Consider the following 23,177-nt stretch of genomic DNA (forward strand, 5'->3'; position numbering starts at 1 on the left):
TCAGATGTGGGAAGCACAGCACAGGACACTAAAGGTGGGGCCCCGGTGAGCGCGCCTTTACCTTGCTGCAGTGAGGAGGTGCAGGCTGCCACAGTTAGATGTGTTAGTTTGGCGTCCTACTCCTGCTGCTGCAATCATATATCACCCTACTCCACAATCACAGTGACAGCAGTGTTTGGTGGGTACATAGTGAATGGGAGTCATACAGTGAAGGAGGGTCAGGCTTGGGCACATACAATGAATGGAGGCACTGATGGACATTAAGAGAAGGAGGAGCAGGCTGGGGGACAGAGTGAATGGGCGCAGAGTGGGGAACATACAGTGAAGGAGGGGAAGGCTGGGGGACATACAGTGTATGGGGGCAGAGTGGGGGACCATTCTGATGTGATTAATGATTCAAAGAATGTCAGGCTGAATGGTCGGCCCCCACACATTTACACTTCTGGCCCTCATCGCAAAAAGTTTGGACAACCCTGCTCTACAGCCTCTCTCTTCCTGTCCATCATCTGCCCCAGCCTCTCCCTGCCCAGTACCTGCCCCCCCCCCCCCCCCACCCTCTGCCTGGGGGTAAAAAACTGTTTTTAACCCCAGGCAGCAATTCTAGTCAATTCCTTAACAATCAATTCCTCACTAGTCAAATAATCACTAGCGTAACCTGCCCCCCCCCCTTCCCCGGCCACACAGTCCTCTAATTTTAAGTAAAGAATACACTGTATTATACTATATGTATTGTATTTGTCACAATGAGCGGTAGTTATCAGAAACAAATTCCTGTGTATTATGCATGTTTTATTGATACACCTGGTAATAAACTGACTCTGATTCTACCTGCCCCCTCTACCTGTCCAGCATCTGTCCCACCATCTCTCCAACTCTGCCCTTGATCTCTTCCCTTCTTTCTGCCCATCATCTCTTCCCCTCTCTCTGCCCACCATCCATCCCCCCACCCTCTGCCCAGCCTCTGTACTCCTCCTCTCTCTGCCCAGCATCTTCCCCCTCTCCCTGCTCAGCATACTGTATTTCCCCCCCTCTCCCTGCCCAGCATTTCCCCAATCTCCCTGCCCAGCATCTTCCCCCCTCTCCCTACCCACCATCTGTCCTCCTCTCCCTGCCCACCATTTGACCCCCTCTTTGCCCACCATACGCCCTCTCCCTCTGCCCACCATCTGTCACTCCCTCTGCCCAGCATTTGTCCCCCCTCTCCCTGCCCAGCATTTGTCCCCCCTCTCCCTGCCCAGCATCTGTCCCCCCTCTCCCTGCCGAGCATCTGTCCCCCCTCTCCCTGCCGAGCATCTGTCCCCCCTCTCCCTGCCCAGCATTTGTCCCCCCTCTCCCTGCCCAGCATCTGACTCCCCTCTCCCTGCCCAGCATATGACCCCCCTCTCCCTGCCCAGCATCTTTCCCCCTCTCCCTGCCCAGCATCTGTCTGCCCATCAGTTCCCTCCCTCTGCCAACCATCAGTCCCCCCTCTCCTTGCCCACCATCTCTTCCCCTCTCCCTGTCCACCATCTCTGCCCAGTAACTCTCCTCCTCCCTACCTGTCCCTCTCTCCCTGCCCATTATCTGTCCCCCATCTCTATCTGCCAGGCATCTAAACCCCCCTCGGCCCAGAATCTGTCCCTCATCTCCCCAGCATCTGTCCCCTCTCTCCACATCTGTCCCCCTAACCCTCTCTACCCAGAATCTGTGCCCAATCTGCCCCCACTCCTCAGAAAATGTCCCCCTCTCCCCATGTCTGTCCCCCCTCTCTCTTCCCAGCATCTGTCCCCCACTTTCTCCCCAACATCTATATCCCCAGCATATGGCAGCCCCCCCCCCCCCCCCCCCCTAGCCAGCACATGGCTGTCTCACCCTCTGTCTGCCCAGCCTCTTTACACTCCTCTCTCTTTTCAATATCTGGCTGTCCTACCCTCTATCTGCCCAGCATCTGTCTCCCCATCACCTGGTTTCACCTGTCCCCCCCCCCCCCCGCTATATTTTATTCCTTGAACCCCATTTATTATTTATACACTCCATTCATATTCCACCATTTTGCAACAACACCCACACATCCAAATTTCCCCTCACAAGTCACTGTTTCACAACTCCCTTTCTCGTTCCTCTTCTGCTCTTTACATCTTACATCACTACTAATGTGTGCATTATGTGCATTAGAGTACATTAGGTGCATTACTATTGTTGATGTGTGATACTGTGTGGTGCAATTGAATTGCTACTACTGTACGGCTATGCCTCTTCTGTATGATACCACACCCTTCTGTGCGCTGTCCCTTTATTAAATATGGGTGAGAGCAAATATAAAGTTTGCAGAAGGGTCGCCTGACACCCTAGCACCAGCCCTGGTCATCACAATGCAGCCTTGTGCACTTATTGTTTTAATAATGTCCATTTAAATGGACAAGCGGTTATAAACGGGTAGGTCCCCCATCATATAAATTTTAGTTACCCTACGACTTTCTGGTTTACATTTCCTGTTTTGGGTAGAGTCTCGCAGCATATTCAGAGATATCTTAATTTCAGGTTTCATCTATACAGTATGTTCAGCGTTATTCAAGAGCCCTAACTGTGCAAACGATATTAAACTACTTCTATGCTAACAGAAATCACAGGTTGAAATCTAGATTGATGCCTTTTTTTATATAGTTTTTTGGTACTTGTTTAGTTTCACGGCGGCCATGCGTATTGTATAGTGGGGTTATGAGCAGGTAAAAAAATCGCATGTGATAGGCCGATATCGCATCTGATATATCGGCAGCCGTGAAACTAAACAAGTACCAGTTTTTTATAGGATTTTAAAGGTTGAGTGACATTACAAAAAAGGAAACACAACAACTGACCAGATATGTAAGATTAAAAATGCCCAGTAGTCAATGGATACCTGGTGACCTTCAGAGGGCAAATGGTGAACCAAGAGCATCAATAGTAAATATGGACTCAAGTCCTCTGTCTACAAATGTGATTAGGTTGAGGCAATATTGAACAGCTGGAGTATGCAAATCCTTAATACTGTATCCTACAATTTTGTGATCTAGTGTCAACAATGCATGAAAAGAGGTCCCAAAGGCACCATCCAGATCCACACTAAGCAGATATCAAGTGACGATAATGTATTGATGACAACCATGTATATTTATCTTGGCTATGAATATACTACAAATGCCACAAATATTGCATATGAGAATTCCAACATTTTATGTGTAGTGAACAAAATATTTCTTAAAAAAAATAAAATGCCCAGAATACAATGATGAATGCCTGCACACTAAGAACCGGCAACTGGAAAAATGGTCAACTGTGACAATGTAGTACACTACCCATACGCTCCCAGTAACTGAAAATTAAGAGGGCTTGCAAACACTATGACATAGCAAAAGGTAAGTACACGCAGACACAAAGTAAGAAGTTCGCAAACTCCCCCCAAGCCCTCTGTATCTGGAGCCCTATCATGTAACCTGGAACCCCTATAAACCAATCAAACCCCCATCCTCCCTCATCCAACTCCATTACACACAATACAAGAACAGGCTGAACAGCAGCAGGCTGGCATGAGCTTACTTGTGAATGGCAATGGGCCCACCAGTATTATTATCTTGGGAAGTAATAATTTGAATGGCTATTAAATAAGTAGTAACATTTGATGTCCAGCAAAGCAGCCAAAGACCCCCACCAGTACAAAGATTACCACCAATACTGAGAAAATAAATAAACTAGTGAACCACAGCCACAGGGGTTATGCTAGCCTACATTGGGAGCAGGGAATGAAACTAACATAACATTAAATGAGGCAGGCCAGCACACAAATGTAGGCTACAAACATACCCACCAACATATAGAAGAGTCTAGATAACACAGATTACATGAGAAGTATTCTTATGAAACCTTATAGAAAAACAAATACACCTTGCAATATGGCATTCTTAGGAGACATAAAAGAGCAAGAAAAGGATATATACAGCATCTAAAATGACAATGAATGAGATTACTGGTGGCAATCATGATCACTTAACAAATAAAAAGAAAGAAGGTTACAATCGCCTTTAATCAAATTGAAGAAAGGTAAGTAAAAGGTTTCCATAGTTGCAGAAAATTAACAATTTTATTTACAAAGAGGACACAGTCATAGATCAAATACTAATATTATTAACTAAAGGTGCGTACAAACTAGACTCAAAGTTAACAATATTACTATATCATTAACGATACAATGCATGTTGCCTAATGTGTGCATACTATATATTTAACGACTTGTGTTCCTGTAAGTTGTTAATGATGTCTTCATATTTTCTGAATGTGTAGATGAGGGAGGACATATATAACTAGGGTAAGAATGGCCTTTGCTCCCACTGCCGCTCCTCCCCGCCATCTTTCATCGATGCTGACATTAGTAGGTCCCCGCTTATGCCGATATCACTGGGTACACAGCCAGCTTTTGATGCTAGAATCAGTACTCTAGTAGAAGGCATAACTCCAGAGTGCTGATTTAGAGGAACTGAGAAGTGTAACAGTAGAAAATTGTAACTGAAATACATTCTGTAATTTGGCAGAATATTGAAGGATGTATATTCTTAATGTTATTTCTATTTAGTAGTCATATTGCCTACAATAAAATGTGCTTATCCTAGTACAGTTTGCTCATCTGTATATTGGACAGATTTTGGTTGCGTGGAGCAGCTTGATTTTATTGTAAGCACAATTCCTCCAGTAGAATTTTGCAAAGATTCTGGTGGACAACAAACAGGCTGCATGCATAATGGTCTGAAGAAACAAGCCCTTGGAGTTAACCTGAGTAGTTTGCGTACTGTGTGTCATGGGTTGAATATATAAATTCAAAGTGAGTTCTATTCCATGAGCTGCAAAGGCTAAAGCCAATAAGGAGTCCTCCTTCTAAAAGCTGGAAAGTAAGCTCATTGAATCATCCAAAGCAGTTAGGTGTGATTGGATCAATAACCCACGTTTTAGAATATCTGGGATGAATTGGACTAGATAGAATATCCCTTAACAAGCAAAGGTAAATTCTATTATATATGAAGCTTTCAAGCAAATGCTTAAGGACTAAGCCATATGATCTGATAGTGGCTGATGTCATTTGAATTTGTGGGCCGAGATATCTAGACCTAATTGAAGAATAGAGCTCTCGTGAGAATCATATATCAATAAGCTTAATTGCGGAGTATCTAGCTTACTCCTTGGTAACAAGGAAGCTTTAATGAGAGCTGTTGTGGGCGTAGCTAGTTGTATGTCCATTAACAGTCTAGGAATGTTCCAATTCACATTCAACTAGGTGGGAAACCCTAGTTGAACTTTTAGACTTATACTGAGATGTACAATCACGGGAAACCAGGATTTGAATGGCCAAACTGGGTAGATAAGAATGTTTTGAGGAACCTGATCTATTTAGATTTTTGTATAATAATACTGGATGGAATAATGCATAGTAAACTGAATATTTGTTGATGGAAAATACAGCTTGTTTATCTTCCACAAATGGTGAACAAACAGGGAGTCTTGGCATTTAGAGGAGAGTCAAAGAGTGCTACCACTGGATAGAAAGATCTTATCTATTAGAGACACTTGGCCAAATGTAATAGCCTCCGATTTCGAAGGCAGTGCGGGATGCCAGTATAACTCGAAGTGCTTTTTGTTTTTTTTAAGGGCAATAACTTACAAGTCATGGATTTGCCTTGTAACTGATTTGCCCCTTTAAAAAAAGAACTTGGAGTTACTCCGGCATCCCGCGCGGCCGCTTAACTCAATGATAGGCCCTGCTGATACCTGCAACCAAATCCCACTCTTCCAGGAGTAAACTGTATAAGGAAGATTCCTGTACACAGAACCTGTAATGTTGTCCACAGCCTAGATGTGTGCTAATTCAGGAAGATCATACATATTCTTGTGATTCCAAGTGCAGACTTTCATCTTGCTGCACTTCTGGACCTCTATCACTTGCAGTCTGATATCTTGCATCATCATTTCCAGTCTGATCTCTTGTACCATTGGTTCTGGTCTAATATCTTGCACCATTGGTTCCAGTCCAATATATTGTACCATTGGTTTTGGTCCAGTAACTTTAACCATCCGTTTCGGTCTGATATCTTATACCGTCGGTTTTGTTGCAATATCTTGTGCCAGCGCTTTCGGTCAGATATCTTGTACCAGTGCAGCGCTTTCGGTCTGATAACTGGTGCCATTGATTTAATTGCGGTGCTCCTGTTATTCCAGTTTCATCCCATTGATCCAGTTCTCTCCTGGTTCCTGCTATCCCATTCTACCTATGGTATTCTGGCCCAGGAAATCCTGATCAGAGGACTGCAACCTGCTCAGTTAAGCTTAACCTCCCTTGCAGGGATACCTTGGGAAGACCACAGGCACATTAGACTCCTTACTAGATGCTACAGATACGTTTTTTTCTCCTCATTTGTTTCCTGAGCGGATGAGACCACACCTCCTGCGATTAGGCCATGCCCCTAAAAGAACCCAGAAGCACTGCCTAATGCTACCAGGCATGACACCTGGAAGCATATACCCCTAACTGCTTTCACTTACTGCTTTGCGGTTAAAACTAGTACTACCTCCACTCCCATATCTTCAAGGCTCCTGCCCTTCGTGCCCTCCAGCTGCACCCCTGGAGACATTTGTTTGAAAACTAAACGATTGTTCATGATATTGTCATTTCAGCACATGTGGCTTCCAGTAAAGACATGCTGCAGTCTTCACTTGAATCATATTTTCATTCTCACTTTAATTTGTATGTGGTGGATTTAAATTACAGTCCCTTTAGTAGAAATACTGATGGGAAAGGAGGTTATTCTGTAAAATTGGAATCTACTGAATGTTCTTGAAATGGCTTTGGTTGAACGCCGGTAACAAATTAGGTAATCGAATAAAAAAATAATAATTTGTAAAGCATGTTTTAAATAAATTACTTTCTTTCCCCATGTTTTAGTACTTATTTGGATTCTGCAGACAAAATGATTATTTTCTTTGTTGCCTTGTGAAGTGCTGAGCAATTTGTGGAAAAATGTTTTTAGAAAACCTAACAACTGTCTCACATAATGTACATTCTATGTGCTGTTCACAAAATGGCTCCCACATGTTACACAGCGTAATAAGAAGCAGAATAAAAACATTCTACGTAACATTATATAATATACAGTATAAAACGCTATTACTATGTTAGTGCTGAATTGGCAGTCCCCCATCCACACCTACATATTGTCTAAAATTGATTTATCTGAAGAATTACTAAATGTCTCTTGCTAGCAGCTTGGAGGAGTCCAAAGAATAATAATAATAAAGAATAATGGCTGCATTGAGCACCCCTGTGTTTTCAAATATATCTATCTGATATTTAGGTGTCTCATTTATCTGTGGTCAGTATATACTGGTCTTTTTGCAGAGTATGTGGTCACAAGATCATATACTAACCATCACACTTATACATATTATTCTTAAATAAGAGTGCACCCAGAAAAGAGTTGTCTTTTTTCGGTACTTGTGTACTAGCACGGCGCCCCGATAATTAGTCGCCCGATTTTTTAATCGCATTGCATGCCATACACCCGATGGCATGCGATGCGATTTTAACGCATATACGATATTAACGCATATACGATATTAAATTGTATAAGCACCCTAATGGGTGCTTACAATGCTTAAATGCACCCCCACGCCACCCCCCCCCACTATAAACGTGAACCCGAAGCGTGGCGAGCGGCGGCGGTACGCGTCCTACGACCTTTTCATACCCCCACTATCCACTTCGGCGTGGAGTTGATTTCATAAAGTGTGGCGAGCCACCGAGCCCGAAGTGTGGCGAGCCCCGCGAGGGGACGCGGATACCTGTGAAGCCCGCGAGGGGATGCGGGGCTCGCCACGCTTCGGGCTTGGTGGCTCGCTGCGCTTGCCACACTTTATAAAATCAACTCCATGCCGACGTGGATAGTGGGGGTATGAAAAGGTCGTAGGACGCGTACCGCCGACCCTCGCGGGCTCGCTGCGCTCGCCATGCTTCGGGTTCACGTTTATACTGGGGGGGTGGCGTGGGGGTGCATTTAAGCATTGTAAGCATTAGGGTGCTTATACAATTTATAATCGCATCCCATCGAATTGTATACCATATACAAGGGCATACAATTTTGGTACTCTTTACCTAGCACGGCGCCCATCGCGGCCATCGCATGCACTAAAAAACGGGTGCGACGCGATGCCCGCGATTTCCCATAGGGAACAATGTTAAAAGTGTCAATGGACGCAATTTTAGTGTTCAATGCCTCAATGCCCGCGATTTTTCCATAGGAAACAATGTTAAATGGGCCACAGAGCCCAAATAGTCCCCCTGAAGTCTGAAATGGCCCCCACAATTGTTAACGCCACCCCACGATCAACGTGAACCCGAAGCGTGGCGAGCGCAGCGAGCCCGCGTGGGGCGGCGGTACGCGTCCTCCGACCTTTTCATACCCCCACTATCCACGTCGGCGTGGAGTTGAGAATAGAATAGTGTGGCGAGCGCAGTGAGGGGACGCGGATACCTGTGAAGCCCGCGAAGGGACGCGTTTACCTGTGAAGGTATCCGCGTCCCCTCGCGGGGCGCGCTGCGCTCGCCACGCTTCGGGCTCGGTGGTTCGCTGCGCTCGCCACACTATTCTATTCTCAACTCCACGCCGACGTGGATAGTGGGGGTATGAAAAGGTCGGAGGACGCGTACCGCTGCGCTCGCCACGCTCGCCACGCTTCGGGTTCACGTTGATTGTGGGGTGGCGTTAACAATTGTGGGGGCCATTTCTGGCTTCAGGGGGACTATTAGGGCTCTTTGGCCCATTTAACATTGTTTCCTATGGAAAAATCGCGGGCATTGAGGCATTGAACACAAAAATCGCGTCCATTGACACTTTTAACATTGATCTCTATGGGAAATCGCGGGCATCGCGTCGCACCCGTTTTTTTAGTGCATGCGATGGCCGCGATGCCCGCAATTTTTTACCCCCGATGACCGCGATGGACATCGTGGGCGCCGTTCTAGGTAAAGAGTACCACAATTTTAAAATTGTATGCCATTGTACAACATCGGCCGATATCGCATCGTATGCGATATGGTCTGCGATGGGCGCCGTGATAGTACACAAGTACCCTTTTTTCTTTTGCAATAATTACTCTATAGGCCCTTTATAATGGCCATCACTATTCTGCAGCATGTTAAGGTGCCCACAGACGCATCGATCCCGGCGTGCGTTCTGTGCTTAACTAGCACACCTAGCATCGCATCGTATGCCTTGTGCATGCGATGCTATGCGATAAAAAGCTAGTACAAAAAGTATGTGCAGCACATACTTTTTGTACTGTGCGATGAGGTGCCGCGGGAGCGCGCACCCCATCGCATAGCATAGCACCGCCGGGATCGGTGCGTGTGTGGGCACCTTTAGGGTTGAAAAGCATTACTTACTGATAGAAGCTCAAAACTAAGCAATGCTTTACCCACTGTATTCCCCAGCAGTGCGATGTGTGCATCCGCCCCAGTGCGTCCTATGTTTGCCATGCAGGTAGCTGTATTTTCGCAGTGTCAGAAGTAGCAAGAAATAGCATGGGACTGATGTATTTATGATTTATATTACACCTGCCTTCATACAATGTTGGCAATTCAGACCTGTTCAAAGTCTGTTTAAGGACTCATCCCCAGTGATTTTAATCAGTGCCCCTGGCCCAACCTTGCCCAGTATCCATATGTCACTGCTTATTACTGTACCTTAGCAGGCATGGTCAGATTATGTGTACTGAGTGATCAGGATGGGCAGTGTTCAGTGTGCTCTCTTCTAACCCCACACCTAGGAGGGCTGCATTTAGGAATAAATCCAATTTCCACTTCGCTTCCAAAAGGTTAATGTTTGCAGTGTCATTTGACAAATAATTAATGAATCACTATATTTATACCGATGCAGCTGCAGAAAGATTATAGTGTCAAAATAATAACTCTTTCTAACAGTATTTTTTATAATTAGCCATGTATGAATGGAAAGAATGGTATATGGCTTACCAGCTTTATACTTGAGTCTATTTTCAATATTGTTGCATGATTTCCTCTGTTTCTTTACCCAGAATGAATCTGTCTTTGTTCTCTGTTATTGTTTCAGTTGTAACCTTTTCCTGTGCTTAATCAGTCTGACCTGCATTCTGTGGGTCAATCAAAATTTATTGACATTTATCTGACAATTTAATTCACACCAAATGAAACTGCATGAGTTTAATCTATTCATTATAAAATCATTTGTCGGGTACTAGGATAAGATTACTTGTACAACTAGTATTGGTTAATAGGCCATTTATATAGCCCGCTAATTCAAGGGTCCAAATAAAACACTGCTTTACTTAGAAGTTGTAATTCGGTATGAAGGCTAGGATATTTCTGGCAGGGTCATGGTACAGGCCATTTCTGATATAACTTTCTCTATAGAAGGAGTTCTATGTGAATGTGCTGCCATTCCCAGAACCAGTCCTAACCAATTTGATGCCACAAGCAAGATTTTGGCTGGTGCTCTCTAGCACAGCCTCTGACCCATCACCCCTCTCCCAGCAAAGCACCCCTCATCCAGCAGCACAGATCATTACTACATTACCTTTTTTATATGCCATAGTAGATCACTACACTACATCTCACTAAGTTGCTATAATACATCCCCTATATAGTATGCAGAAGTACATCCCTAGACTACATCCACCCTATACGCCACACTGCATCACTACATCCTTCTATATGCCGCACTAAACCACTACATCCACCTATATGCCACACTACATCACTACACTAAATACCCTCAATGCTCCGCACTACATCACTACACTATGTTGGCTATTCTGGTTGATTTGCAAGGCTGTGAGTCCACCATATTACACCTTGCGAATGTTCGCACGCACTGGTTGTGAATAGATGTTTTACATAAACATCCATTTGCAGCCTGCGGGGTAGCATCCACATCATTCGATGGTTGGCGACCATCGAATGATGTGGAATGTGCATGCGGATCTAAGGTTGTTCTGAGGGAATAGGGGCGGGCAGCGGACATCCGGTTATCTGTCCATTAGCCAAGTGTTCTGATGAAAACGCCCATGAAATCCCCATATGCTGACCGAGGGGAAGAAAGGGGTGGGGCCTGGTCCTCTGACCTGGAACATAGATGGGTAGAAGGGAAGGAAGGACTGCTAAGGTTGACACAAGCAACATTTTGGAATGGCAATGGTCAACACATGAAAAGGTAGACATGCGTTTTTCTTAAAAAAAAAATACAGGACACACAAATGCGAAAGCGCTTCAATACACGTTTCTTTTGCCTAATGTATCTTGAGTGATTTTTTTTGTGCTTTTGAGTGCCACCCACCAGATGGATTGTGTGTGTGTAAGCATGGGTCACTTTTCTTGCACCTGCACTTTATACTTGTTCAGATTATGTTAAATGCCTCTAAAAAAAACATATCCAAAATTTGTTTGTACCATACCAACACTGCAAAAACTCGGATCCATGTACTCATGATATCGCACATTGATTACTGCAATAACCTCCTTACCGGTCTTCCTAAGAAAAGGCTCTTACCACTACAATCCATTTTAAATGCAACTGCAAGGCTGATCTTCCTAGCTAGACGTTCACCGTCTGCAGATCCGCTCTGTCAGTCACTCCATTGGTTGCCTGTATTTTGCTGTGTTCAATTCAAAATACTTCTACTCACATTCAAGGCAGTTAACCTGACTACACCAACCTATATCTGTTCTCTTATCTCAAAATATATACCCACCAGACCTCTCCGCTCTGCACAAGATCTGCGTCTCTCATCCACACTCATTACTAGTTCCCATTCACAATTGCAGGACTTTCTTCCCATTATATGGAATGCCTTTCCACGCACATTAAGACTCTAGCCTCCAAACATTCAAGCGTTCCCGAAAACGCAAAACTCACCTCTTCAGACAAGCTTATCATATTTCAGAACCCCCACATAAACTAATTGCATCCCATCAGGACTGTCTTGTAATTTGGTGGGACTGCCATGCATGGAAACTTATCCTGATGTATCCCTTTATTATCCCTATAGATTGTAAACTTGCAAGCAGGGCCCTCCTACTTCTATGTTGGTTTGTTACTATCAAGTTTGTTTGATCACTGTCTCCTTTTGTAAAGCGCAAGAGAATTTGCTGCACTGAATAAGAAACTGTAAATATATATATATATATATGAGTGGAGAAACCGCACACTTAAGTGTTAAATGATGCAGGTGCTGGAGCATACAATTTCATATATCCACAATTCTTATCCAAAGCAAGCAAGAACAGAAGAACCAGCACACCACCGTTTGCAAATGCTAAAAGTTTTTTTTAGTGGTCAATGAAAAAAGCATATCACAGGAATCAATTCAATAGCATGTCATGGATCATTGTTCCTGAGGGAGCTGTTAAACCACAGGTCTTCAACCTGTGGCCCTCCAGATGTTGTGGAACTACATGTCCCAGCATGCCCTGACAGTTTTGGCATGCTTTTATAGGAAAAAATGTGGCAATGCATGTTTCACAGCATCTGGGGGGCCATAGGTTGAAGACCCATGTGTTAAACAATCCATGCAGCATATTCCTATCCATGAGCCTTGTCATATATATATATATTATATATATACATATACATATATATATATATATATATATATATATATATATATATATATATATATATATGAAAAAAGAAAGAGGTTTCAGAGGGCGCTAAGAAACTGTTCAATAATTGTACAGTAGAAAAAATTCATATGACATAACCATAAAAACATAAAACATACATTCAAGCAATTAAGAATAATAAGCACACATCAAATTTTCTCAATGGGATTCGATATCATGACCGATTTTTAGCCGATGTTATTGATAGCAATTGTCCTTTGGCTACTTGTTAGTAGGAGTTAGTCGGTTAAGGTGACTAACTCCTACTAACAAGTAGCCAAAGGACAATTGCTATCACTAACAGCCCCCAAGCCTGACTGAGGAGCCATCACGGTGCCGTGGTTAAGGAAAACTTCCAGAGGAGGGGGGATTACTGCCCCCCGCAGCCTATCAGGGAGTGTGCTCAGTAATGTTCTGAGTCTCTCCCCACCAGTAGGAGGCAGCATCCTGAAAGATATGCCCACCTGACTGCAAGCTGCGACATACACTATGTTGGCAGACGTACAGTAGCATAGGTGAGTTTAGTATGGGCAGCGTGAGGGAATGGCTGGGCAAAATAAAGATGCTACTCTTGCTGTGTAGCTGCTGGCAGGGCAGCTCACAGAGCTGTGCTGATCCTGCAAGAAAGCATTGGAGATGCACATGTACTTTATATTACTTGTAGTTTTTAACTCAAATAGCATATATTACCAATATTTCAATATGTATTATAATGTCATTATCAGGGTATAGTATTACAAAAAATTACTGCCTTATTTCAGTTACCAGAACAGGTGAAAACAGCAGCATCACCCAATGCTGTCAGAAGGGACGGGGGCATTTATTTTGCCTCCGGGAAACTGGGATGAAGTTACACCTCTGTGAGGGGCCCCTGTATTCTTGGCAGGGACACTGTACACAATGGCTGATGTTTCAGCCTGTGTGATCAGGCAGGTATCTGTGGCGGTGGTTCCTGTGTGAGATAGTAGCTTCAGGTTAACTAAGTCAATTTCATCCAGGGCTAACCTATTATAGAATCCACACAAGCTCAGCATCTGGGCTTTAAATGGCCTGCTGCTGTTCTCATAGCAACTAAAAGGGAATGTCACAGCAGGAGTCTTGCACACATTATAACACTGCTGTGAATGATGGAATTTGTCAGTGAAATGAGGGAATATATAGGGTTTTCCTGATGTATAGGAACCTTATCCTTTACTAAATTAACTGTGCAAATCAGGCATTGTGTCCAGTGTTTGTATAGTCCTTTAACGCAGATTTGTTGACAAATGTAATACACAGTGACATACTCAGAATGTACTGTACAATGAGACATGCTTATTTCAGAAGTTTATGGAAATCTATTTTCCATGCAAAGTAATAATGCCATTGTCCGTGGTCGTGAACGTCTAGGCGATGTAATTGTAACACATGTACCTCATGCAATAATAATAGATACATGGGCTTCTCATGTAATGGACCTGCAGCCTGTATGTGATCAGCATTATGCTACAGAAGCGTGTATTTGTTTTATAGATGGAATTGGCAGTGGCTCCCCTGTGCAGAAGGGTGGCTGATCTTGGAAAATCATACAGGCTTTTGAGATCATTCAGGTAAGTTTCCTTTATAATGAAACATATAGTTTTCTTGAAAACATGACAAAAATACGTATATCTCTGTTATAGCTTATTAGTATCTTGACAAAAAAAAAGCAACCATATACTCTGCAATGCTGAATCATAGACACCATACATTGGTGACAAATGTCTACTCCCATGTTTCAATGGTATGCAGTCATTAGGTCGACCATTAAAATAAATGTGGACACAAGAAAAAGTCAACATGCATTAGGTTAACATGGTCAAAATGATGACACAAGCAAAAAGTTGGCATGAAACCATTCGACATGAAAAAAGGTGGGCATACAGTTAGATTATCGTAGTGGTACCCTTATATGGTGTTGACCTTTGTCGACAGAGACACAAAAAAACATGAAAAACTCATGTTGACATTTTCCCAGGTCGACCTTATTGATATATCAATCTTTTTACTGTTGACCAATAGTTGCCAACCTTTTGACCATCAACCTTTTTACTGTAGATCTAATGACTCGTGCTCATTTCAACCTGGCTACCAAACTTAATATAATATGTATAGCACTGACAACCCATTCGTCCAAAACATCGTTTATTATTTATGCATCCATCAAAGCCCTCCTTCCTGGCCGCACGCCCTTGCTGGTCACTGCACCGCCTGCCTGCTATTCCCTACCGCCACCCCGGCCGCCAAACCCATAGTCCAGTGTGTGTCTCTGATATTGGTTAATGTCAGGGAATTAAAAATGTGCAATTTGAAAGAATTTGGGACAAAATAGTACACTAATCTTCATTTGTTGGGCAATGTAAGGAGTATAGGATAATCTTTTCCTGCGTTACCAATCCCACTGTATCCCATGCTGTGAGGCCATGCCCTTTTTTAGCCCCAATTTATTTCTTTAAAGAAAATGAAATTTGGAACTGGGACTGCCTATGCATGTGAGTGGCATTGTTGCCCCATGCCCCTGCATTGGGCTAGCAGGGTGCATGGTATGGCATCCTACAGCCAGTATCACCTGAAGCCTACTTTACATGATGTAGGTATGCTCCCAGCAGCCTGTTTAGCTTCCTGGAGTGCTGTACTTCCCAGTGTGGGCAGCTCCGCCCCCTTGGGGCAATGTCATGGTGCCATACACCCTGTAACAGCACTGTTTAACATGTTGCATCAGTGATCCCTATTAACTCTTCACCTTCCGCATATATGCATGTGTGTCTGAAGTGAACAATGCCTGTTGGTTTGGCTGTAAATTCTTCAAGAATATTTGCCTCGTATGTGATTTAATTTGTGATTGATGTACAAAATACAAAGTCAGCTCAGTAAATGGAAAGTTATAAACAGTACCAAATAGAAAATAACTGTGCTATGTATTTTAAACATTTTAACCATCCTTTTGTAATTGCCACTCTAATGATGTTCATTTATTTCCATTCATTATATTTAGTAAAGCTAAAGTAAACTAATCTTGCAGATGAAAATACACATGTATTGGAAGTGAGGCTAAAAAAAAAATCCCATGTACAATTATAGCACACAGTGTGTTTGCTTTGTTCCCTGCAGCTTCTGTGCTGGTGCTGTTTATATAAGCAGTTATTTCTGGAAGCAGTTTCAATTGTAAAGAAGTAACTGATGGTAAACTGCCACTCAGAAAATGCATTACGATATTTGCTAGCCACGATCAGTGTGTATACAGATGTGTCCTCATACATAGCCTCTACGCATCATACGGCTCAAGACACTGGCACAACCAAGCTATTCTAAAAGCCCCCATACAATGGGCCGATTCCGATGAATCCGGCCATAAAATTGGGTCAGTTTGATGTCTCCTTAGGTCCAATGCGCGGTCCCGTGCGTATCAGACCTGAGTCGGCGGTCGGACCTGCTGGCTGTCTGACCACCTGACCTCGGACCTCCCTCCCGCCGGCGGGCAAGGCGGGGAGCAGGGTCTCATGCGATCCATCACAACAATTGTGCAGTACATACTTTTTGAGCTGTTGGGATGGGGTGTGTGTGGGAGCGCACATCTCATCGCATCCGGCAATTTTAAAGTCTATGGGCACTTTAAGGGAATTACAACTAATGATGACCAGATTGAGGCCAATTTCTGAATATGAAGCATTTGCCAAGCCTGGCATAGGTCTGGTGCCAGTTACCGCTTTTCAGTAAGAAGTACATGAATTTTTTTAGTTTTTAATCTGCTTCTTTTTTTTTTACTTTTCTTTTTAACACAGTAAAGGTATATACTGATGCTGCCATCATTCTGGTCATACTTATTTGTACACAGATGTACAAGTGTCAGATATAAAATGTATCAATGCTGACTTGTCTTGTTGCATCACATTGCGAATAAGATGCACAGAGACGGCCCTAGCCTAAATTACACCCTAGGCAAGATTTTGGCTGGTGCCCCCTAGCACCGCCACTAGATCCGCCTCTGACCCTGCTCCCCTTTTCCAGCACCATCAACCCTCATCATAGCAGTCATCATTTTGGTGCTCCTACCCGCAATATTTTAAATAGAAACAGTGCACACATTCGGTGCGCAGCCCAAACAGGGGTGTGTTCTTGCTGGGAAGGGGCATGGCCACATAATTTTACCCCCAATTTAAATTATGCCACACAGTAGTGCAACTTTATTCACATTATATCATGCGGTGGTGTCCCTTATTCACGTTACATCACACAGTAGTACCACTTTACCTGATGTACATTACTCCTCACATTATTCACATTATACCCTTAGAAAAAAATCCTGAGAAAATATTGTATTTTAAGCACCTCCATGGCCACACTGCAACCCAGCACAAAGCAGTGTGTGCTGGGCAGAGGAGAAGAGCTGCTGCTGTCACTTAAGGGGAGGGGGGCCGGGCCCCCACTGGGCCCTTCCATCAGACTTTGGCCTGGGTAATTTGTACCCCCTACCCATTTTTCTCGGCACCCCTAATAATACCACACGGTAATGCCCCTTACACATAACACACATTTTTAATGTCCTTATAACCATAATGCCACATTATGCCAACCTTTATTAATGCCCTTCATACACATAATGCCCCTTACACATATGTTGAACATTATTAATGCCCTTATACACATGACACACATAATGCCCATTACACGTATGTTGCACATTATTAATGCCCTTATACACACGACACACATAATGCCCCTTACACATATGCCGAACACTATTGCACAACCAACCCACCCGCAGACAGCACTCGCACAGCCGCTAATACTGTGACCTCTGCCTCTGCTTGAATACAGATGTTTCCTCGGTACTTGTTTCCTAGCACGGCCACAACGATCTTGATCTGGGGCATCGCATGCAGGCTAAAAAATCGAATGCAATGCGACCGACGCGATGCCCGCGATTTCCCATAGGGAACAATGTAAAATGCCTCAATTTAACCAAATCAACATAGGGAACAATGTTAAATGGGCCAGAGACCCCCAAAAAAAACCCTGACCAGTGAAATGGCCCCCCAAAAATAGTTAACGCCACCCCAGTGGCGGTACGCGTCCTCCGACCTTTTCATACCCCCACTATCCACGTCGGAGTTGAGAATAGATAGTGTGGCGAGCGCAGCGAGCCACCGAGCCCGAAGCGTGGCGAGCGGACGCGGATACCTTCACAGGTAAACGCGTCCCTTTGCGGGCTTCACAGGTATCCGCGTCCCCTCGCGGGGCACGCCACGCTTCGGGCTCGGTGGCTCGCTGCGCTCGCCACACTATCTATTCTCAACTCCGACGTGGATAGTGGGGGTATGAAAAGGTCGGAGGACGCGTACCGCCACTGGGGTGGCGTTAACTATTTTTGGGGGGCCATTTCACTGGTCAGGGTTTTTTTTGGGGGTCGCCACACTATCTATTCTCAACTCCACGCCGACGTGGATAGTGGGGGTATGAAAAGGTCGGAGGACGCGTACCGCAGCCCCTCGCGGGCTCGCTACGCTTCGGGTTGACGTTGATCGTGGGGTGGCGTTAACTATTTTTGGGGGGCCATTTCACTGGTCAGGGGGGTTTTTTGGAGTCTCTGGCCCATTTAACATTGTTCCCTATGTTGATTTGGGTAAATTGAGGCATTTTACATTGTTCCCTATGGGAAATCGCGGGCATCGCGTCGGGACCATCGCATGCTTTTTTTGGCCGCATATGATGCGACAGACGCGATTTTGACTTTTTCAATGGGAAATCGCGGGCATCGCGTCGGTCGCACCATTAAAAATTACCCGCGATGCCCGCGATTGTGGCCGTGCTAGGAAACAAGTACCGTTTCCTCATACATCTTGCCTCATTAGGCCATGCAGCTCCTGGCCAGTTCTGCTAACGTTGGGTGCCTTTTTTTGCTGAAAATTCGTCTTATTTGCATTGTTATGACCAGCACACACAAGGAGCTTCCAATGATTAAAATGATATGTGGCATGAATATATTCTGTGTGCGACTGTGGCTATACCTGCATACAGAATGCTATGTTACAGTGATTTCCATGAATACACTATTTCATATGCAGATACAGCCTCCCTCACACACAGAATATAGGCATGCTGCATATCATTTTAATCAACAGAAGCTGCTGATGCCCCTAGGCATTCCAAATGCCCAAGGCAGTTGCCTAGTTTGCCTATGCCTAAGGCCGGCTCTGAAGATGCACATTCTGGGACGTCCCAGCATCCCGCTCGGGGCCGGCAGTATCCTGGGGAGGGACTGTTGGCAAAAATGGGGGCTTGGCCTCATGGCAATTGGTCACACCCTTGCCACGCCCCCAAAATTTTGGGCGCGCAAAGTGTCCCTCTTCCCTGCAGTTCAATGTTCGGAGTTATGCAGGAGGTCCTTGCTAATTGTAGCAAGTGTGGACCTTTCAGTACATAACTGTGCTGATTCACACACAAATTATTAGTCCAAGAGTAATTGTTTCCCCTGCATTTACAGTTTATGAAATGTGCAGTCAGAAAATGTAATGTAACTGAATATCTTTGTCTTGTAGACCGTTACTGTTTCAGACCAGTGAGCATATCGCCAACAGCACGTCTGTGGGAGATATAATCCCTTTCAGTGTCATTCTCCAGTTCCTCTTCACAAGGGCACCGCCAGAACTGAAGTCTCCATATCAGGTAACACATAGAAGTATAGGCCACAATCCACAGGGGACAGAAAAGCATTGTACTGTAAAAGAAATGTATCAGACCTGAGATTTGCACCAAACAATTAATAGACTTTTGCTACTGTATGTTGGATTGTCCTTGACAAAGTTTTGCAACGATAGAGATAGCTATATACTGAACAGCTGTATGAGCACCTGTTGCTAGATACTGAGGCGTTTTTTTTACTAAGAAAGGAGTTCTGTTTCAGATGGGAGGTTGCTCTGGGCAACCATTCAGATTATGGGCAAGATGTACTAAGTCTTGAAAAGTGATAAAATGGAGAGTGATAAACAAGCAACCAATCAGCTGCTAACTGCCATGCTGTAGGCTGTGTTTGAAAATAACAGCTGATTGGCTGGTTGTTTATCACTCTCCATTTTATCACTGTTGAAGCTTAGTGCATCTGGACCTATATCTTTTAGAAGGTGCTAACTAAATAAAAATTAGATTCTGATTGGTTGCCCATAGCAACATCCCATCTGAAATAACACTCCCAGGTACTTGTTTCCTAGCACGGCGCCCAATTTTTTCATCTTATGGCATCTTATGCCATTGCATCGCATTGCATGCCATATAGCTGCATACGATGCGATACGATTTTTTATTGTATAAGCACCCTAATGGGTGCTTACAATGTTAAATGCACCCCCACGCCACCCCCACTATCAACGTGAACCTGAAGCGTGGCGAGCGGCGGTACGCATCCTCCGACTTTTCATACCCCCACTATCCACGTCGGCGTGGAGTTGATTTTAGATAGTGCGGCGAGTGCACGCGTATTACTTTACATGATATAATCAACTCCACACCGACATGGATAGTGGGGGTATGAAAAGGTCGGAGAACGCGTACCGCCACCCCTCGCGGGCTCGCTGCGCTCGCCACACTATATATAATCAACTCCACGCCGACGTGGATAGTGGGGGTATGAAAAGGTCGGAGAACGCGTACCGCCACCCCTCGCGGGCTCGCTGCGCTCGCCACACTATATATAATCAACTCCACGCCGACGTGGATAGTGGGGGTATGAAAAGGTCGGAGAACGCGTACCGCCACCCCTCGCGGGCTCGCTGCGCTCGCCACACTATATATAATCAACTCCACGCTGACGTGGATAGTGGGGGTATGAAAAGGTCGGAGAACGCGTACCGCCACCCCTCGCGGGCTCGCTGCGCTCGCCACACTATATATAATCAACTCCACGCCGACGTGGATAGTGGGGGGTATGAAAAGGTCGGAGAACGCGTACCGCCACCCCTCGCGGGCTCGCTGCGCTCGCCACACTATATATAATCAACTCCACGCCGACGTGGATAGTGGGGGTATGAAAAGGTCGGAGAACGCGTACCGCCACCCCTCGCGGGCTCGCTGCGCTCGCCCCACTATATATAATCAACTCCACGCCGACGTGGATAGTGGGGGTATGAAAAGGTCGGAGAACGCGTACCGCCACCCCTCGCGGGCTCGCTGCGCTCGCCACACTATATATAATCAACTCCACGCCGTCGTGGATAGTGGGGGTATGAAAAGGTCGGAGAACGCGTACTGCCACCCCTCGCGGGCTCGCTGCGCTCGCCACGCTTCGGGTTGGCATTGATAGTGGGGGGGCATTTAACATTGTAAGGATCCATCTGGGTGGTTGTACAATAAAAAATCGTATGCCATTGTATGGCATACAATTTTTTATTGTACAACATCGCGCAGCATCGCATCGCATACCATATTTAGTGTTATGGTATACAATGCGATGGGCGCCATGCTAAGAAACAAGTACCCACTCCCATCTTAATAATACTGATAGTCTATTGCATATCATTGAGTATCTTCTGATAGTAGAAACTTACACTTCACTTACCAGTATTGAAACGTTTTAAATGACATTTATGCACTTTGAACTTTATGCACGTCACCATTTGAGACACTGCGTTTTGCACTTACACAATTTGCTCATTTACAGTTTTCTTGTGCACTATTTATCTCTCTCCCTTCTGCAGTCATCGGAGGGCCAGGGCATCTGAGGTTCCCTAGCATCATTAATGGTATCCTTCATTGCCATCACCGGGACACCCACTGAACCTGCAGTCACTGACTGTATCACCAGATTGGACTGCATGTTCAGATGATCGGACTTATCATTAACAATCCGCCTGCACATACATCCGTTAATGATTTCATAAATACACACTGAACAATATGCACAATGATATCCTGTTCATTAAAATTGCACATTGCGCACCCAGCTTGATAGTCAGAGTTTGGTCACAACAAAGGATTGGTAACCAAGAAGACTTGTTTTATGCCTTTTATTAGTTAAATGCTGTATTTCATACCTGCAGTATTATAAATGTATTTCCCTTTATATATTGTTAGTAGCATCTTATTGTTCTATAAGCATACCTCCCAACTTCTGTGCTGATGAAATAGGGACACTCGCGCGGCCGAAAAGGGGGCGGGTGTATGCAAATGAGGTTGCGGCTTATGCTAATTAGTCGCAACCTCATTTTCATACGAGAATAGACGCTGTGCGCATGCGCACAGCGTCTATTCTATTAGATTGGGGGGTCTCCCAACTGCCACCCCCCGCAGCAGGACAATGCCTGACGCGGGTGGGACAGGACCCGAAAATCTGGACTGTCCGGCTGTAATCGTGACAGTTGGGAGGTATGTATAACTTTTTATGACTCTATTGTATGTAAGAAATACATTGTCATTAATCTTTACATACAGGAAATCTTTTTTTTTCAAAATAGTTTTTCATTGCAAAGAATGAAATATAATAAAAGGTATCCTTGAATAACAGTGTACAATGCATACATTTTACATTTTCTCTTTCCATACAATCAGTAGTGAATACGTCTACGAGATTACAACTAATATAGCAAAAAAAAGGGGGTTTTAAAAATTATGAATTATCAGCAATAATAAATGTTAAATAATGAGCATATAAGAGATAAGTTGTCTAGATGTATAATCAAACAGTCATTTCTTATATACCTAGGTCTTGTATATACATGCAGGAATACTTAAGCACTTCTTTGTGCACACATGTTTGAAACAAAAAGATAAAGACATGTTAACATAGTTGGGTGTAATCAATGGGGTGTGGTATATGGTCCCGACAGTCATTAGCCCGACGTCTGGATCCCGACTGGCCGGACTCAGACAGCGGGGAGAGCGCAACAAAGCCCCTTGCAGGCACAGTGGCTCAGTTCTCTATTCTATTCTCCCTCTATGGGGGTTGTCGGGAAACTGTCTGGCACCCTATTCAATGCTGGGGACGAGCTGTGACAGCAAGCAGTGCTGCCTACTCGCCCGGTCAGTATTCAACTGACCCCCTGCATACGCCGATTCCCCCTAGCTCCATTTTTGGAGCGAGGGGGGGATCGGCTTATTCGGCTACTGGAACAGCGAGACTCGCGGGTAAATGCAGTGGGCTCCAGGAGCCTCGCGGTTTGGAGCAATCCTTGCCATCCTGTGACAGCGAGGATTCCCCCAGATTGTTGTATACGTTGAGCGGCCGGCACTGGGGTTAAGCAGCGAGGATCCCTTGTTTTCTACGATCCCCGCCGTTTAACCCCTCGTCGGCCGCATTGCATACGGACCAGTGTATTATGGGGATCTGGTGCAAGGTTTCTCCCACTTTGGGGCTCTGTCAGCCATACCAAAAGGCAAGAGACATTGCATTGTATATGTCATTGCATGTGGTTAGGAATTTTTAATGCATACCTATAAATAGTTATTTTTTCATTATTTTCTTGTTAACGCTATTTAA

At 44.6% G+C, this 23,177-nt stretch overlaps 1 protein-coding gene across 2 annotated transcripts in view; it reads left to right on the forward strand.

The window, feature by feature from the left end:
• Positions 1–23,177, forward strand: part of COG5 (component of oligomeric golgi complex 5) — a 334,884-nt gene that overhangs the window by 299,377 nt on the left and 12,330 nt on the right. For both annotated transcript variants that reach the window (XM_083182966.1, XM_083182965.1), the window contains exons 19-20: positions 14,204–14,280; positions 19,249–19,375. In XM_083182966.1, coding sequence (XP_083039092.1) covers positions 14,204–14,280; positions 19,249–19,375 — 204 coding nt within the window. The remainder of the gene's footprint in view (positions 1–14,203; positions 14,281–19,248; positions 19,376–23,177) is intronic.

Source organism: Crinia signifera, chromosome 4 (assembly GCF_055691185.1).
Source record: "Crinia signifera chromosome 4, ASM5569118v1, whole genome shotgun sequence".
Classification (NCBI taxonomy): domain Eukaryota; kingdom Metazoa; phylum Chordata; class Amphibia; order Anura; family Myobatrachidae; genus Crinia; species Crinia signifera.